The sequence below is a fragment of the Halichoeres trimaculatus genome, unplaced genomic scaffold, assembly GCF_033239565.1.
Source record: "Halichoeres trimaculatus isolate MK-OKI-2021-1 unplaced genomic scaffold, fHalTri1.1 fHalTri1_scaffold_22, whole genome shotgun sequence".
NCBI classification, from domain to species: domain Eukaryota; kingdom Metazoa; phylum Chordata; class Actinopteri; order Labriformes; family Labridae; genus Halichoeres; species Halichoeres trimaculatus.
Genome location: NW_027437200.1, coordinates 8,190,627 through 8,210,257, shown reverse-complemented (window position 1 = coordinate 8,210,257; position 19,631 = coordinate 8,190,627). Strand labels below are relative to the sequence as shown.

The 19,631-nt window shown below is 40.6% G+C and overlaps 2 protein-coding genes across 2 annotated transcripts in view; both read right to left on the bottom strand.

Annotated features, from left to right (window-relative positions):
• The window catches only part of tbc1d14 (TBC1 domain family, member 14), a 55,892-nt gene extending 53,234 nt beyond the window's left edge, over positions 1 to 2,658 (bottom strand). The window contains exon 1 of the mRNA XM_074699360.1: positions 2,118 to 2,658. Within this exon, the coding sequence (XP_074555461.1) occupies positions 2,118 to 2,166 (49 nt within the window). The 5' untranslated portion in view covers positions 2,167 to 2,658. The remainder of the gene's footprint in view (positions 1 to 2,117) is intronic.
• A 1,767-nt stretch (positions 2,659 to 4,425) lies between these two features.
• On the bottom strand, positions 4,426 to 19,322 carry kiaa0232 (KIAA0232 ortholog). Its single transcript, XM_074699265.1, has 8 exons — positions 19,109 to 19,322; positions 16,238 to 16,795; positions 15,053 to 15,193; positions 13,012 to 13,081; positions 12,803 to 12,887; positions 9,307 to 12,682; positions 9,073 to 9,181; positions 4,426 to 7,280 (listed from the first exon to the last, which is right to left on the bottom strand). The coding sequence occupies exons 2-8, from the start codon at positions 16,472 to 16,474 to the stop codon at positions 7,264 to 7,266; spliced, it is 4,035 nt and encodes a 1,344-aa protein (XP_074555366.1). The 5' UTR covers positions 16,475 to 16,795; positions 19,109 to 19,322; the 3' UTR covers positions 4,426 to 7,263.
• Between the last annotated feature and the right edge of the window lie 309 nt (positions 19,323 to 19,631).

Genomic DNA, 19,631 nt, shown 5'->3' with positions numbered 1-19,631 from the left:
ATTTATACTTTAAGTGATAAGGGTAGGCGATATAAGCTCTGCTTCAGCCTACATCTTTTCAGTCAGTCCCTGTTTCGATGAGTCGATTATTTCTGTTTGCTTTGCTTTTGTATTTTCTTTCCTTTCCTTTGTTTTTATTTTTATTTTTCTATTGTCAAATTGACCGAAATACATAAACAAAACAAAAAACTTAATATAACAAATGCTTCTGCTTTGTGAAGCCAGGACTCTTAAAGGTGGAAACTAATCCCCTGGTATCCAGCCTGTAACAGGAGTCTGTGCTGTAACATGAGCAGAGCCTGAGCACAGCTACTCCATACTTTAACACCAGCTGGGAGGCTAAGCTAAAGCAAGTGTGTCTAAGCTTTCAGGCTGCACTAATCAAGCTGCTGACTTTGATGGATTGAGGCATTTGCACTCTTTTTGTTCCACTTGGAATAACAAAAATCCTCCATGAATTGTTGTTGTACACGAACAGAAAAGGTTGTCATTTAAGATAATACACTTTAAAAGTTAAACTCTGAGCATAGAACAGAGCTTTCAAATGGTTCACACACAAAGCCAGGTTCTTAGAAAGCTCTAAACCCTGACCTGCAGGTTGTCATGTGAGCCTGGGCTGGGAGACTTTGTCCCAAAACACAGCAACAGGTTGTTCCTGTGCCACTGTGGAAATAGTCTACAAGCACAGGTCACCAGCACAGGTCACACACTGTGAAAACTAATTATTTTTACCTCACCGCCCTGCTGGGAAACCAGGCACTCTGAACCAAAAGAATTGGATTTAAATGAGCATGGAAAGTCACACATCAGGTTTTTAGGCACTTTAAAACATCAGCAGTGAAGTGTGGAGCCACACCAACACATGTTCGTGTAAGTTGTCATGAACCTCATCAAAGTTGTTCTTACTGTCTGCACCACCCTTAAACATGCACATGCACATCTTGTTCTACAAGTTCTTTATAAGTGCAATAACTAACATCAATTTCATCTCACACAGAAACTTTTTAAAATTCTGTCATGTTAAAAGAAAAACTCATGGGCCACAGACTAGTTTTCATGGTGTAATGCACATAATACAGAGCACATGACAACTATTGAAGCAGTCTCTGATCTTCTGCGCCTTATTTCAGCTCAGTTTTATTGCTATGGACAACTCCTCAAGCCATAAACATAATTGAAAGTAAAAAATAAAAAATCTGACAGGATGGTGATGGGGACAGTGAAATTCTAAAATATAGATTTTTGTTATCCTGAATTTATAAGAATTTGTTTTACAGGATTCACAGAATGTAGTGTTACTCAAAATGTGAAATCAAAGGCTGCATTTAATCAAGCTTTTGCTAAATGTTGATTGAGCTGGTTAAGTGTTCCTTTTACAGTCATACACTTGTGTCAATGACGTGTCATGTTCTTAATATTATCCCAGTCAAGCAAGTGCCGTCACTTCACAAGGCAGCATGAGCTAATGATGTATTATCTGGGTAAAGTTTTAATATTTATGAACACAATTACCTTAAACTGATGTTAATTGAGGTGGCATGTTTGATTTGTATCATGTTTTTTACATTAAAATGATATATAAAAATTGGTTCAAAATAAGCGCATGCAGAATCATAAACTGGATTTTGGTTTGGTTGGTTAAATGCCAGATTTTTTAACACACTTTTATGTCTAAATATTTAAAAATGAGATGTAATTTAATGGCATTTATGCTGCATTTAATATCGTTTTAACTGATTTAAATATTTCTATGTAGTATGTTTCATTAGGAGAGTGAAAGCATGCTATTCCAGGGTTGAAGCTGACTTTGAGAAAAGCGGGTTGTGTTGCTTGAAGTTTCTTTTTTTAATTCCAATCTTAAATTTGGGATTAAATGTAAGCTTTTATTTGAATGCCGAATTGAAGACTGTTTTGAATTTGTTCATTAAGTCCTGAGTATCTTGGTAAAGCGGTGTGCAAAAATATAATTTTAGGAGGTATTTTATTATTTACCATTTTCTCAAATGGGTTTTCGCACAGAGGGAGAAAAGCCTTTGCATCACCAGGGCAGAGGTTATGAAGTGCTAAACGTGTAAAATCCACAGGGGTTTTCATGACAGATTGTGTTCGAAACCTACCACAGTGGGTCTCTCTCTGTTCCGGGGCACCGTGGGTCGTGTTCGCCATGCTGCCGCTGCTTGATGCTACAGGTGGGCGGCAGGTACCCGCCGCTGGTCGGGGCGGTCCATGATGATGCTGAGTTACTACAGTATCACCATCACCTCCCTGCCTCCTCAACGCAGCTTCGAGCACACAAACAGCTCCGGAGTTATATCATATGTTCAGATTAAAGTAAGTATATTCACCTTTGCAGGGAGGTGAACAAAAACTGCAGGCTGAACCGGACTAACTCTTAAAGTGACGCACTGCTGACGTTTACTCACTGATTTCAACGGCGCTTCAAAATTTAAAAAAGACTTCGGACATGGTCAATCTCGCAGCATCTACTCGGCATAGAGAACACCTTCCTTTTACTTGGAGAATTAAAAAAAAAATCCTGATATAAGTTTATTTAGCTTCGTTTATGTTTCTCCACCTGTTTCGATGCTTCCGCCGCCATCTTAAAACAAAGTTGTGCCGTGAGTGACGAGTAATCGAGTCCAGAATGCTCACCGTCGATGGATTGATTCACCTGTTTGTTGTTGTCTGGATCCCAAGGCATTAATAATCGACTTCGCAGTTTGAACAGGCTCACTTTTCATTTTCAGGAAAATAAATAGAACCCAGACTAAAAAATTTCAAAGTATCTAATGACATGTAATTTATAGTTATTATATACTATTATAGTTCTGTTCATAAAAGTCGAAAATATTTGGATATTGCAGAGATTAATATATATTCCATTATTGTCTACTTATTATCAATACCATTGTGCGTTCATCATCAACTTGTTTTTTATCCATCAGTGTTATTTTATGCTACCTTTGATTTACCTGAATAGTAGTCACTGTATATTCTGTAGTGTATGTTTGTGTTTATTTGTGAATATAAAGTACTTAATTTATTTTTTAATATGGAAGACGGTGCAATGTTTGATTTAGGGTGGCGTGGGTTTAGTTGGTGGGGAGGTTGCACTTTCTGATTGTACTTTTGGAGTTATTACCTATGATCTACACAATACAAGGCGAAATAAAAAGACATGACTTAAATACATCATCCACCAAACTGGCCAAAATACCATTTTCTGTTCTTGTTTTTATTTGTTTGCTTTTTATTTTTTGGTACACACAGAGGGTTAGAGTTGTTGGGAGTTTTAAAGTACTTGTGGAACAGACACTAAATCCACTTCATGACCTCCACAAGTAATACTGAAGTTTTTACAGTGTACTGTATATCATCTGCTCTGACACCTACATCCTGACAGTGATTTAGGAAGTTAAAATCAAATTAAAGAAAATACCCAACTCATTGGTCACATTTGCTTTTGAAGGTCATGAAGAGCCATCTGTATCATTCTCAGTTTCAGAAACATTTCAAGACCCTCTCACGTAAAAATTAAGAAATCTTAGTGGACAACTTTAATGCAAGCACCATTGTTTCTTTAAATACATTTCAAGCAGTATTCATTAGACTACAAAAACACATGAACATTAAAAAAACACTTCCCAAAAATTAAAAATTTTATTCCAGAAGTGTCATGTATATTTTAACCCTCTTGGGTTCCACATAATGCTGCCTGAAATGTGTCATAAAGATTAGTCATCACAAAATTTACAATGTTCAATGTTCTTTTACAACTTAGTGGGTAAATGTATCGAAACAATTGCAGTTACCATACTCTTGTTTTTAGGTTTTACGATTTTTACTTTTTACTTTAGTGTTGGACAACTATACAAGTAATTTTCTGATTAGTCTGACTTGATAATAATAGCTACCTGATGCTGCCCTCTAGTGTTACAAAGAGGTACTGGATACACACTTCAGATTCTGCAAAATCAAACAAGGGAGTTCACACTAATATTTTTGGTTTATTCCTTTATTAGATGTTAAGAAAATCCACAATGAAACAAAATAATTTACTCAGGGTGTACATGAAATTAGAACAACAGAGCTACTCAGGACAGGTGGGGTTAGGAACATTAAGGGAGAAGGGGAGGAGTCTAGGTGGGAATGAAAAGACGAGGAAGTTTTCAGTGCTGGATATGTTCCTAAGACCACAGTGCAACTGAAACTCGGTGACCTCTCTCTGTGTCGTTCCAACTGCATATATACCCATCACAGGATGCATTTTCTCCTCGTTTTGTCTTTTTTTTTTAAACACACAGCCTATCAAAATGGAAGAATCAAATGGAGAAAGGTGTGATGCATTCCTTTCAACTCTTAAGTGCTTTTTGTGTCTCATTCACACACAGATTCACACACTCATAGCATTCCTCCAATCACTGATTTAACCTCTCGTGTTTAGTCAAACTGAAATATTTCCAAACTAACAGAAAAAGATGGAGTGTGATGTTTGCATGCTGTGTTTGGAGACATTCCTTGTTTTTTTTTCCTCTCGGGTGTCCCTCACTCAAAGTAAGTCAACATGCAAAATTAACTGAATGACTCTTCTCCATATATTCTTGAATGTTTACATGCTCCAAGGTATTGCATAGGACCTCTTGTATTCCTCTCTGCATTGCTTATGCAATCCAAGATGGCTTAATTTTTTTATTTTTTCTTCCCCTAAAACTATAAATGAAAGACAACCACCAATGTGGTTTGCTTTAAAAGAACTCCCGTCAGTAATTTCTGCTCTACAATCAAGGTTTTACATTACTGCATCAATGCACTGTCACAGGTCTGAGTGTGAGATTATGCAGTATGCTCGTATTAAAAAATTCCTGAGTGTCTGATGACGGTCAAAGAACGGTGACAAAGACCCTGAAGTTGGAGTACCTCTTGTTCAGCTACTTGGAAAAGGGGGGAGGGGTCAGTAGAGTTTGTGTTGAGCAAACTTTAACACACAATCTTAACTTCCATTTTTAACAATGAAACCATTTCTAAAGCCATACAGAGACACCTTCACCTGGGACAGTGCATTACAGCATCTGCTCACACTGTTCATCTAATATTTGATAAAGGAGGAATGATTTTTACTTTGCTGTGCTTCAGTTCAAAGGAATAATGTGACCTATAAACCACACTGCTACTAATTTTTTAATGCAAGTAAAAAAAAGAACTTGTTTTACAGATTACATTTGCAAGAGCCTGACTGATATCATCTCCGGGACTGATGTCGGTTTAAGATGAGAAAAACTTTTTCCTTGACTACATGGCCATATGTTTCATTTCATAGGTGTTCAAACCAGTAGACATTTTCTGCTTTTTTAGCAGCAAATACGTTTAAATATATATCTCGTATTACAACTTCAACAAATTGTGATGAAACAGATTTGATATTCTGCAAACAGACATGTCTCGCCTGCACCAGAGGGAAAACACTTCATGCAAATATTGGTGGATAGATCAGTCAGGCTCCAGCACTGCATCTGCAATGGCTCCAGATTCATTTATTTTCAACGTAAAGGTCTTTTTAAAGGGCCAACCAAAACACCTTTAGCTTTGAGTTTCTGCTTTGTGGTGTGGTTGCAGTTTAGGGGTTTCTTATGCATTTGCATTATTTTTTGAAAGAACGTCTCTGCAAACATTCGTGTATCTCTGAGATAAAGTTTAGTAACACTCATTCTGAACCGGTGCCTTCCCAAGTTCTGCCAACACACACTCAAACACACTCACACACAGTGAGACGTTTTTCAATATTTCAACAAGATATATCTTAAAACAAAACAAAAAACACACCTCATATGGAAAAAAAGCATTTGTACCTTAGTGTATTTATGCTATTTATGTTTTTGGTTTGACCGTCGCCCCGCCGCTTGTTTCATTATACGTTTGTTTGGGTGCAGCAAACACAGTTAACCATCTGTCAATGCTGACTCTGGACAATAAACTGAGAAGGTGAGACTTAAATACCTGCAAGTATTTCTGTTTCAGCTAGTACAGGCCTGACAACTGAAAGGTTTCCTTAAATTAAAAACCAAGCAACATTTAGCAAGAAAATTTTTTCTTCTTTTCACAATTTTCAGCAAAAAGATATTCATGGAGTCTGACTTTTTGGACTACAAATAAAACTAGGCTCTCTACTTCTCACAGCCGCATCATTGAACTGCAACTTCAAATTGAACATCTTTATAGCACCAATAGTCTGTACCATTGAGATTACAAAAAATAAAACAAAGTTTCATTCAGTTGCAACAAAGGTATCTGCAGAAATGGCTGTAGTTTTGTCTTTTCATGATGGGGCTTTACCGCAAAACACAAACTTTTTTTTCTTTTTTTCCCCCTCAGTTCTTTTACAGCATTGCATTTCAAGTAGATTATTTTTTTTCCTACAAAACTCATTTTTGATTTCCCATTTTTTTTTTGTAATTTTAAGGATTTTTTTTTTTCAAATTTAGCCTCACAAACCATACTAAGTCTACTGCTAGCTTCTGTAAGACTATCACCATTCAAAAATCAGACTCATTGATGATAACTTTTCACACTTGGGAGGGTTTCAGGGATATTTAGAAGAAAGCTGCACACATTCTCTACTTAACATTCAGAAAGTCGTCCAAACTATTTAAATTAAACTCTCAAAAGATTACACAACTCAGAAACCTCAACATCCTTATATAATCTTTCTGAACTTCTGAACACAAGATGAAAAGTAGAGGATGTGAACGCAGCCGTTTTCACACAACATCAGAAAAAGAGGAGTGAGACTGGCTGGACGAACACACATGCACAACCATTCAGACACCAACAACTACCAGTATCCTAGTTCAAAAGCAAAAATGATGGGAACAAAACTGACAAGGATAGAACAAAAGAATGTCCCAACTTTCTAGCTGTGAGACTCGATGAGGACCAGTGTACAGAAGAATGAAATGAAACAAATTCTAAAAATGCCTAAAATGCATTTCCGCACATGGCATCACTCAAACACAGAACACATTTTTGAGTTTTCCTATTTTCACTCACTTTTTGTTGATCTGATTGATTACACAAGGTTGTAAGTTAGTAAATGAAAACCAGCAGGGTTATGAGCGGGGTGTTTTGGTTGGGTGGTCTCAGACAATTAGCCTACATTAGGTTTTCCAGCTCTGAGATGACCCTGAATCTTTGCTGGTAGAGGTCCAGTCACAAAAGGAGAGGGAAGGTTTCCCTCAACGACAGGTGTCCTCTGCAAAACTGGAGAATTCAAATGTTGCTGCTCCCTGGAGAAAGACATGAAAAAAGTTAATAAATGCATACCAAAAATTCACAAATCACCTTTTTCCTAAGGTACTGGTGCTCCTTAACCTGCGTGTAGTGTGTTTTAAAAGCTAAAAGGTTTCAAAAGCTATAGACCAACAACTGCCCCTCAGAGTAGTGGTGTCAGAGACCAGGGATCCCTGCTGTGGGGACACATTAAAAGTCCAATCGATAGCCAAACAAAAAAGCCCTGAAATACTTAATTTGGCTTTTATATTTTTATAGTTATAGATCATATATACAGTTGAAAACAGTTTTCGATTTTGGAATACAACTGCCCCATCAGTATTTTGCAACCCCCATTATGGGAGTTTCTTTATGGAAAAAGAGAGTTGGTAATGTCATGCACCAAATAACACAACTGTGAGTAAAACAGGCATGGAAAAAAAAAGTCCATGAATAAGAGGTTTTAAACTAAACAGTGTATCACCACAAGTGATGTTTCACGCCGTTAAAGGGACAAAACTCCCTACATGTCAATGTCAATTGTACTCAAGCACGGCATGGTTTGGATGGCCAGTGTAACTGTGCCCTAAGTCCTGATGAGGTAACTTTTGATGATGACAATACTCAGGGAAAAGGGGTAGACAGATAATCGTTCAGTCTGATTATCGTTTGGGCCAATTCTCAGTTTGGCTATGTCAATATTCAGCATTCTGAAGCATATGGGCATCTGACTTTTTTTTAAAATCTGGTGGCAGAACCATCTGATTGGTGACACGCAGAGCCATTTTGTTAGAAATTTGACTTGCTGAAAACTTTAGGGAGCCATTTTTTTAACTTTTCATTTAACTAAAAGACAGCCTAGGAGCTGTTTAAAAAAAATTTTGAAAGGCATTTAAACAAAGTGTTAGACCTTGTATTACCCGAAATTCTGACGCCAAATTTTCACTTTTACTGCAAATGAATACCGGCCCCAAATATCAGGTATCAAGTTCCTTGACTGCTGATAATCAGTATCAGTATGTGCCCTGAAAATCTGTCTTTCACCGATGCTGAAGTATGATTCAACTTTAAGTAATAGACACATTTAAGGTAAAGCAACAAACGCTTTCCATTTTTTCATGCAAGCTACAACACATGTTTACATGTCTATGTTTATGATTGTTGGACCACTGTTGGGAAAAATCTCCCAAAATCCTGATATTACTCAAAAATACTACATTACATGTTAGCTTGCATGTCTGCTTATAAAAAACGTTGAATATGTATACATGTATATGTCCAGGTAAATGCTGTTAAAATCCAGTTAATTCATGAAAATATTGAAAAAATTCCCATGGAAAGTTTCCAACATAGAAAATTCCCTGACTATTACAACCCTGTTTCTCATGTACTGTTACTGTCAACAAAACACCTAAGTCAACACCTGAACACACTTTAGTCACGCATCAATACTAGGCAGCAGGAGACCAGCAACTCTGTTGTTTGACTCTCCAAACCAGTTGATCAAAACGATTCCTCATTTCCTTGTCAATGTTCAGCAGCAAAGACACACATCTTCTCCACTCTCCTGAGGAAATCTAACGGTTCATCTTTTACCTTTTGGTTTCCAGGATTTGTGCTGCATTAAGCAGTCAGGCTCAACAGTAAACTCACAGACAATGGTTGGGACCAGAGGTTTTCATTTAACTGTACGTTACATTTTTACTCCGACCCTTACAACACTGTGTTAGTTATCTCTGATCACCTCTCAAAAAGAGTTTACAAACAGCCAATTGGTTACAACTGAACAATGGATATCGTTGGTTTTACCTGTACACTGAGATCCTGGGAAAAGGGGGGAACAGAGTGTGTTCTGCCACCAGCACTCATCTTGCTGGTTGCCAGTTCCTCCCTGTCCACTTACATTTAACAGAGGGAACTAAACAACACAAAGGAGAAGTGGTTAGAGTGTTTCAGTTAGCACTGCCTTAGACATCACAGGGGAAACTCACTTTACAGCTCATAATATATTCTAAAACATGGTGTGGTTTAAGAAGTCCTCACCTCTGGCATTTCTCCAACAAAGTCATACGTGATCCCATACTTGGGGATCTGACCTGCTGGTGCACATAAGCAGGACTGTTTTCCTCCTGATGATTCCTCCTTTTGAATCTTGCAGACCGAGACGCCCGTCTCTCTGCCTGCAGTTGAAGCAGCTGCTGCCGTTTTGCAGTCTAAGCAAATCTCTTGCTCAGCAATCGGCAGAAGGGTGCTGGAACCCTCCTGTGAATCCAGAGAGGTCTGGGCGCTCTTCTCCATGCCAGACTTCTTTAATCTGGGTAAGAATTTACCAGATTCCAGTTCTGACTTCCCATAATAGGGGCCCTCACATTCTGCATCCTCCTCAAGAGGTTTAAGGTCAGCCTGAGGATCATCGAAGACATCCACTGGCGCCTGGACGGGGAAACTCATCTCTTCTTTGTCAGTCTCAGCCTCCGAATCGCTCACCCCACCAGGAGACAACTCTGAAGCCGATATTGGTCGGAAATGAGTCCTGGGGGAAATGCGAATGGCCCTGTATTGTGTCCTGTTGATGCCATATATTCTTGGATGGAAGGCTTCATTCTCAGAGTCCGAGCAAAGAATGGATTTGGGCTTGAACCCTGGACTGAATGAGGCCATGTCTTCAGGCTCAAAGGAACACTCCACATGAAGGACTTGGGAGAAGGGATTGTTCAGGTTGAAGGATGCAAACGGATATTCCAAACCTTGCTCCTCACTATGCAAGCCTCCGTAAGATCCAAGCAAATCTTCATGGAAGATGAAAGAAAATCCCTTATTTAATCCGTCCCCGCCGCCTTTGATGGCCTGGTCACTCTGCCCAAAGGAAACAAGAGGCCTCCACAGGGGCTTGTGCCCAGGAGCAAAGCAGCTGCCGGTGTTCATGAACACATCTGTTCCAGTGATGGTGAGCATGTCTGAGCTGGAGGCAGAAGCAGCTGCAGCAGCACATGTTAGCAGGCTTTCTTGGGTGTCACTGGGCGGCATGACAGCCCAGTTTTTATCACCAGTTAGTGTCTTCAGCTCTCCATACACACCTCCCAGGATGAAAGATGTACTCTCTTTTTCAGAGTTTAAGTCCCAGGACTTGGACGGAGTCATATAATCCCCGGCAGCATCCACCTTGCAGAGCTTGTTTTTGGCTAAGTCCTGTTCTTCTTTCTTGCCCTCCCACAAGTGATACTCTGAGCGCTGCACTGCTTTTTTCTGAGGTCCTTGAATCGGACCTCCTTTCACCTCCAAACAGCTGCAGCAATAACCAGCCGACTCATCTGAGAAAAGCCCCTCACCGGGTTTCTCTGCTCCTTGCCTTGACATTACAGATTTGTCATCTCCTATTGCAGTCCAAATGTCCTTTATTATCCCTGAGCTGTAGTCATCACCATGTTGGTTTGTGTTGTCTGAAAACATGCCAGTGCTGTACTGTTTACTCTCGTCCTCCTCCAATGCTATGCCACAAATGGACTCTAGTTTAGATTTTTTGGTGAAGGTCTGATTGGGTGCTGTTGTAACACTGACCTCCTCACACTTACGGCCAGAGTCTTCTTGCAAAAACTCCAAGATTTCTTCCTCCAGATATGTACCAGAGAGCGGAGGGATTATACAATCAATCTCTTCGTTGCCAATATGAGCAGCATCCTCTGTCGGGACAACTCCTTGCTCATTGTCTGAACGAGTCTCCTCCGAATGTGACCACGGACTGCAAGTTCGTGTTGAAAGGTTCGAACAGTGTTCAGTTTCGTCAAAGGCACTATTTTTGGTCCATATTAGCAAACGAGACTGCTTATTAGAATGAGGGTCGAGACAGCTACTAGAATCTGTGTTGTTTTCGTGACCAATGGAGAGTGAGTCGCGGGGAAAAGGAAAAGTGGGGCTGTCATACTGCAACTCAAAAAGAGAGAAGCAGGATGAGTTCAAAACAGATGGTTCACTGGTGGCTTCAGGAACAGGCGGCTCCTCCAGGTGTCCTGAAAGTTTGCTCAGGGTGAATGAAACGCTATCAAGGAGTGGAGAGAGCCGGATAGGAGAATCTCCAACAAAACTTTCTCCGTCTATATCTTCTGAAGTAGATGGTGAATAACATCCCCACACTTGAGCCATGGTTTCAAGATCCTCCATCAAGAATCCAACCGATCCCGAAGCTTCCTGTGAGTCTGCCCGTATTGCACTTTTCCCTTGCTGCTCAAGGCCATCTAACACTAAACAACATTCTGCCCCAACGTCTCTTTGCTCTTTGCTTTTTTGTCGAATCATGCTTAGGATCCGACTCTCTTGTATCGAGTCTGAGGCACTAGTATCCAATATGGATTGATAAATATCCACTTCATAGAAGTGAGTGAATTCAGACAGATGCTTGTCATCTAAATCTCTACTATCCTCGGGCTGAGGGCAGCTTGAGGTCCCAGTGAGTTCAGCAGGTTCATCTTCTGCCTCGCCAGGCCCTTCAACAAAGTGCCCATCCACAAACGAGCCTGCTGCTAGGTACGCTCTCTGGTAGTTCTCATTGGCAATGCAGATTCCCTGGATTCTCTCCGGCAGCCTTTCCATGTCAGCTGACAAAGCAAAGCCATCAGGAGAGTCGACCTTGCTTCTATATTTTGTTTCCAGCTTGCTTTGTCTGCTGCTGAAAGGTACAAAATACTCTGTGATGGGCTCAGTGTACCAAAGTGGCTCCTCCATGTATTCCTTTTTGTTTCTGACCTCAACTCCGCACTCTTTTGCTTCCTTACAGCCTGGATCTTTACGAATCTCTTTCAGCGGTCTCTTCCCCTTTTTATAAAGCTGTGTTTGTTTGGCAGCTCCTCCTGCGGTGCTGCTGCTGCTCCCTCCGGCATTTCTTCGATCCTCTTTGTCGATTACCTTCACCTGAAGCTTCATCTGCCCGCTGTTGCGTGTTCTCTTACTCTTCACAGCCTCCCTGGATTTGTGCCTTACTCTAACTGCCTTGCTCCTGGATGACTTAGAGTCGCCATGGTTCCCACTTGAGCTTGAGCCAGCCTCACTAGAGCCAGAGGACCAGGACCTGGGTCTGTATTTGCCCTCAGATCTGTGTCTGATCTGTCTCTTGGAGTGGACGGTAGACTTCTCCTCTGCTGCTGCCCCACCGTAGTATCTGTTCTCTTTCTCCTTCTTGCTGCGTCGCTGCTGGCCTCTCTCATTGGTCACAGTAGTGGTAGCACTACATGCCTCTGGGTTGCGCTCCTTCGCTGCCTCTCCTTCGCTGTTGCAATCTTTTGGGGAGGAGGTGTCCGTGCTGGTCTGTGGGGCTGCAGAGGATGATGAACTTGAGTAAGCACAGGCCTTAGTCTTGTTCCACACCGTCATTATCTCTTGGAGACAAACAGGCTTTTCTGACAAAGGAGGGAAGGCTTCATAATACCTGTAGGAAAAAAAAAAACACAGGGAAAAGAAATCCATGTTGAATCGTGTTTCCAGCGGTTTATTATGGACGTGCCCTGCTACCACATGTATGAAAACACTCACACTGATAAATACTTACATTTCCACCTGGTCCTTTGAAGAGGGGGACTCAACTCGCTCCGGAGACTGAGCGCCATCAGATTTCTTTTGAATCTGCTTTTCCTCTGTAAAGACGATAAAAAGCATCATTTATGTCAGGGATTTCATAAAAGATGTTCGATTTTTACCTTTTAGTACAAAGTTCTTAATAGAAATAATATAAATCGAACTGAACAGTATCAGCCATACCTTTCTGTTTGTTTTGGATGTCCTTCAGTTTAGAGCAAAGCTCTTCAACGAGGCTCTCAATTCCAGAGTTCTGCAACAAATGAGAAGGAATTTTATGAAAAAACTCTCTGAAATATCGACACTTACAGTTCATTTTAACTTGTGATGCATGTAACTAAAGCTGAAACGATTCCTCGAATGATTCGAGGTACTCGATTACAAAAAATACTCGAGTAATTTTATCCGCCTCGAGGAATCGTTTAATTTTAAAAAAGATCAAAGAGTGGTATTTTAAATAGAGCTGAGGCCATAATAAGAGAGTTTTCAGACCCCTCAAGCTACCTCTTATACAAAATAGCAACTAGCAACAAATCTAGCTTCTTTTCTGGAGTTTGGAGACTAATGGGTCATTCTACGAAATGGGTGCCATTTAGGTCCGCAACATTTGATGAGATGTACAAGGCACAAAAAATGTGTCAAAGTGTGTTTACAAAATTTTGGAGCTACCAAAGCAAGTGCTGTTATTGACATGCTGTATCAGAAAATTCTATTTCTTCAAGAGAGAAATTTTCATTTGAAAAATAACTGCTCTTTAACTAAACAAAAATGTATTTTATGCGATTACTCGATTAATCGATGGGATTTTCAGTAGAATACTCGAATACTAAAATATTCGATAGCTGCAGCCCTACATGTAACTGTCATCCGGCACAAAGGAAATATTTCTGATTTCACAGTGAAAATCACTCTAACTTATTTTTGTTTGCATTAAAAGCTTATCCATGAAATGGTCCAATCAGTTTTTATAACCGGTTTGGTGATCCTATAACTATAACTAGCTGTACGGGACAGACCGAGTATTGTATCATATCAAAAGCAAGCCCTTGAGTTGAATCGAATCAAAAGCAGATCTTGACTAACTTTGTGGTCCCAGCAATTATGAAACAAACTACGGTAGAAAAAAAAATCAACATCCCCAAATCTGAGAGCAGAGTAAGGGAGTGAGATGCTACTAAGACCCTTGGTGTGACCTAAAGAAAGAATGAACGGCACGGGGTTGACACAACTCGAGCCAGCTGACTTATGAGAGCGCTGGCATTCTTGACCATGACTGGGCTAAATTTAGCTTTGGTTCAGAAATGCCTTCAAGGAAAATAAAAACAAAAAAGTTCAAATAAACAGTACAAGTGGCTGCCTCATAGTTATCTGAGCACTGAACTACACATGAGCTCACTTACTACTAAATATTGAGCAATAAGAAAGGTTACTGGCATATAAACAAGGGTGAGTAGCAGGACAAACACGCTTACATACAGTCCAAGTTGGCACAGTCAACTCAAACAGCCTCAAACATAACCACTCTTCAGTGCCAGGCCTGCCACACTCACTCTTCCGGAAAATGTTAATCCTTACCATGCCACCTGACGAAAAGCAAAGCAAAGTTCTCCCCAGCCCTGTGTTTCCTCTTGCATCACTGTGCTAATGCCGGTCAGCTGACAGCAGACCGACTCCGCTACTCACTGCTGCAATCCTGTGCAGCGTGTGCTGGTTAAAAAATAGACCACAGAGTCGAGTCCCTTGAGAGGAGCTCCACACTCCTCCTCCTCTTGGCTTACAGACCCTTCCCCCTGCCTCCCTCTACTTAATATGTTGTGTCATATTCAACTAAATCACACCTTCCTTACTACTACTACCACTGCTCTCAGATGGGTTATCAGTGACACTTCCTATTTAAAACTGACTGAAGTCAGAGAAATGAGGTAACATCACAGTTAAACATTCAACGCTTTAGCCTTTCACACTAACACAGCTTTACTCAGAGTCTATTCACCGTGATTTATTCAATTAATATCTGCATGACTGCACCTAAACAAGAAACAAGCAGTACTACAGTCACAAATTCCTCTCATAATAAGACCAATTACACTGTCATGGTTTCAGTATTGACCAGGCTTTTAATTAAAAAAAAACGTAAAAGTGCAAAACGCCTATAAATATTCTTGATCAAGAAAAAAAGTTAATTAACACCACTCAAAATGGAAGTTAAGATACTCATGCTTACCTCATCAGATGCAGAGCGGAGGCATTGCACAGCAGCTTGCTTCTTCATCTCCTCAAGACTCAGGTCGGTCCCTCCTTTCTTCTTACTCTTGCCCCATTTCTTCCCAGTTCCCTTCTCCCAGCCCAAGAAGATGTCATTTTCCTAACAGAGCCAAGCAAAAGGAATGGGTCAGGTAAGGTCACAAAATGGTTTAACGGCTAAACTAGTGTGGCAAAATGCAGATTACACACGGATTACAGATGATCGATTCTTGTTTTCTATCAAAAGAGTAGTTTGCAAATTAAAGTGTGCTGTTATGCAAAAAAATGCTTATAAAGATGTGGTGGCAAAATGGAAATGATTTTAGATATTAATCACTAGACCAAAATCAATCTAATACCAGTGGCAATGTGAATCTACTTGTTCAAAAAGAGTTTTTTTTTCTTATAGACACTTAAGTAAAATAAATTCAAAGACAGAAAAAAATTTAAAATTATTGAATAAAACTGTTTCAGGTAAATGACTGATGCTTCTGGCTCTCCTCAGAAGGCAAAGGAACCAGAAATGTGTCATGATTAGAGATGGGTACTGAATAAGGTACTTATAGGTACCGACCGAATTCTGTTGAAAGTACCAGGTACCAATTCACTTAACATCAAAAGGTATCATGTCTCGGTACCTAAATGCATCCTTGTGACTGTGACAGAGTGGAAGAGAATACGATTTTACTTGCTGGACATTAACACGGCGGTAAGTTGACTACCAATACTGATTGCCAGGTACCAGACATCGGTAGTGTATTGTTTGAAATGTGAAAGGTACCCATCCCTAGTCATAATAATCTGATCCATACTTCGCTGTTGTACATTAAAAAATGTTTCAAAAGGGTTAGCAGTAGAAAATTCTGCATTTTATGACACAAGTAGTACTGGAAATGATTCTCTTTCCAAATTGTGGATCAGTTTAAGATGTGAAAGATTGATAAATGCTTTGTGAACTCTTCTGATAAATGTTATTGATTCTGAAAGCTAAAGACACTCATTGGATCAAGTGTTATGATGTCAAAGGAAGCTTCACTGTTTTAACTCTTCCTCACAAATTGGTGTCACCAAGAAGTCAAATTCCCTGTCATTTCAACACTTCACCCCAACAATTACAGCAAGAACATTTTCTTTTGCTCTTGCTGGACTAAAATAGGGAACGTACCTGGTCCTGCAGGTCATAATCATAACTGTCATGCAGGAGAAGGCTGAGGACGTAGCGGGTGTAAATCATGGCATCAATCCCGCACTTCTCAAGCTCTTGGCCGAGCCAGCTTTGCACTGGACCCAGCGACTGGAGCAGGGACATCTCTGAGGCAGGCAGGGGGCCCACGAGGGGGTAGGGGCAAGAGAGGTTTTCAGGAGGAGCAGGACCGTCTGAATCGGTGCTCACTGGACGCATGGGACCTCAGGTGTAGGCCATTCTCAGGTAGAGCAGCATTGTGATGGGTAGTTACTGAAGGGTGGTTGGTGGAGAAGGGTGCAGAGAGAGGACGAGGCAGAACCTTGGGAAGAAGGGACAGTCACTCCAGCAGGACGCCCTGAAGGGGCTCTACATGGGGAGGCATGTAGGATGTTTTTTTTTCTTTTTTTATTGCTTTGAGCAAAAAGGGGGGGTTTACTCATCAGGCATGGCTTATGCTGTTGAGCAAAACACACAATGTGTTTGCGCTTTAGTTGGAAGGGTCCATATTGGGGCTTCTTCTTACTTCACCGGCACAACCTGAAACAGAGGAAATGGTATTTGAGATTTATACTTTGAGAATAAACAAAACTGGCTTGAAAACCTTGAAAAATGCTATAGAAATGTATTGTAAAACAGTTCAACAAATATAAAGATTTAAAGTTCCACTCTGCTGCCTGGTGGGTGCTTTGAATCAAGACAAGAATCTGTTCTTCCGTGAGCTGGACTTGACGGCTCTGTAACGTTAAATCTTTTGCCCTAAATGCACATTGCTGAGCAGCGTCGGTGTGACATCAGTCTCCTACCAGTAGAAGTTCCTTCCTGAACTATTTATGCAGAAGTCTGCGTTCTTCTCCAGTGCTCAATCTCAAATGGGTCCAACTGTTTTTTTCTGGTAACTGACACTGATCCTTGCTCATTTGATTATGGTTGTTTTTTGCTGTTGGCAAAAATGAACAGCTTTTAGATGCCCTACAACCACATTTAGCAGTTATATCACATAAAAACCAGGGGCTGGTTAAAACAGCTGAATAAAATACATCTTTAAGATGAGATAATAGTCACTCTAGGCGTTCTATCTTTTTTATTATTTAACAATTTGAACATTCAAACATCATGACACATGATCTTGACTAACAGCCAATGAATGATGCCAATCTATGTTATTAATATATTCATTGTATATTTTCAAAATAAAATTAATATGATTGAAATGATATATAATGTATACATTTTCAGTTAAGATAAGCAGACATTATATTTGTTGTAGCCACTCACAGACCAGTGATATGGGTCAGGCTCCAGTTTGGAGCGTGGTCATGCCTCAACTGTATAATGCACAGTCACATCAATGCCTTGGCCTTTTGTGTGCATACACTTCAAAATATCAAGTTAATGAAGTCTGTGTTAGATCTACTTCCCAAAACTCTGTAAACTACCACTTTACAATGTTGATCTAAAAAAACAGCTTGGCTTTTGATTCAGGTAGTGTAACCAAAACGCTACATGTTTGTCCCCATATCAAAACAATAAAAACAAGCAATAATCCATTGAAGTGTGCAGTCAAGGGGCAGGAAAATGCTTGCTGTCAAGTACATGTGTGTCATATGGCAGCAGTGGATTAGTGAACCGACGTGAAGAGCAAATGGAGGCTGCCCCAATATGATTGGCTGGCCTGGTCGTCACTCAACAATGGCATATTATAGGTTACCCGTAAGAGACGTCAAAAGGGCAAGATAAGAAGCTTTACAGTATGCAGGGCTATCCTTTCAGCTAACCTGATATATATGTCAAGTAATACATTGTCAAATCTTTAACTACCGATGCACAACAGCTGAAACGCTAGCTAGCGTCATAATTATAAAATATGGCTGACCATGTCTACAGCCCAGCTGTTTCTTGTATGTACACTAGCCCCGGCAGCTAGCCCGTGATTGCACTGTCCACAACTTTATCATGTAAGCCACTAGTCAAGACAACTCCGACATACATGTTAGCACAACAACTCTGTTTAAGCAGCCTAAAAATGAGTAACCTCCTGTATTTTCGGTTGTGATATAACGCTGTGCAGATCCGCAAGCTTTACTGACTTTATGTTGCTGGACGATCGAGTGCGGTGACTACAAGAAACCCAGTAAATTGATGTTGATGCACCACAAAGATAGCCACCAATTCAGTGTCAGCTGTCAATGCTCTGACTTTTGATGCTGAAGGAAGGGAACAGGATTAGCTTTGCATTCAAATGGCAAGGTTAGCCGGACCACCGACCTTTAGCTTATCAGCTAAGTTAGCCAAGTTAGCTACCGACAGCTTCTCATCAAATTCATCAGTCAGGTTACAACCATGCTTCTTTTCAGTCACATTCATGGCACACGGGCGATATTATTGCAACCAATTAGATAATGGTTTCTTTAAATTTCCCTCAGAAATAATGAGTATTGGGTTATGTTAAATGTCTGGCAGGTGGACAGAGGCTGCTTCTACACGGTGACATTTATAGTCCGTCCGTTCAAAGTTAGCCAGCTAACCGTAACTCACGAGCATTAGGCCAAGTCTATCTATTCGGTCGAAAATACAACACCTAAATAATGTCAATGTACTAAAACAAAGAAGTCCACCGGAAACTGAAATGCATTTTAGCTATCGTGAGCTTCAAGTCTGCTTGTTGTTATGTCCAAGGGGGAGGAGGAGCAGCTGCCCCGGCAGGCTATCAGACGCTTTCCCTTCAAAAAGGTACGCCATATCGTCACACAGCGAAAGAGTAAGCTGGCCAAACACGAAATACCTCTCAGACACACTTAAACACTGTAATAATACGAGAAAATTCACACTTGTTTCGCTGGTTTTACGCACCTGCCGTATGCTGAAGTAAAGAGGAGCAGCGAAAGGGGAGCGGCTATTTCTCTCCCGCTGCCGATCCGAGCTCGAGCTCTGGAATCCGCTGCGGTAGCATCGCGTATCATGGACGCCGACAGAAATGGCGCTGTTTTCACATCCACTGTTTCTTCAACAGCGTCAAAGAAACCAGCGACATTCTGGCTCAAGAAGGAGGAAGGTCATTCCACGATAACAGTGATGACATAGAGCCACAATGGCCGCCGCCGTAAATCAGTTTCACTCGCAGGACGGCTCCCCAATGCACCACCCTCCGCGTTCGTATCCAGGCAACAAGGCAAACCTCAGCCGTCCTACTCACGTAGGTTTGATACGTCCGCTCGGGTGTTGCATCAGAAGCATAACTAGTGCTTTGTCATTTTAACTCAAGATTTATCTTTTAAGAACACAGTTTCACCCACTTGCTTTGATGTCATGTCGTCCTCTTATTGACTTTGGCCTTTTTTTATCGCATTCCTATTGATTGGTTTTCTTCTCCTTA

What these genes read in the sequence shown, in the direction of transcription:
- kiaa0232 (XM_074699265.1), bottom strand. Translation starts at nt 16,474, where the DNA reads ATGCGTCCAGTGAGCACCGATTCAGACGGTCCTGCTCCTCCTGAAAAC. An exon ending in ATTATGACCTGCAGGACCAG is followed by an intron (nt 15,194 to 16,237) that starts GTACGTTCCCTA and finishes TGGCTCTGTTAG; the next exon opens with GAAAATGACATCTTCTTGGG. An exon ending in CATCCAAAACAAACAGAAAG is followed by an intron (nt 12,888 to 13,011) that starts GTATGGCTGATA and finishes TCGTCTTTACAG; the next exon opens with AGGAAAAGCAGATTCAAAAG.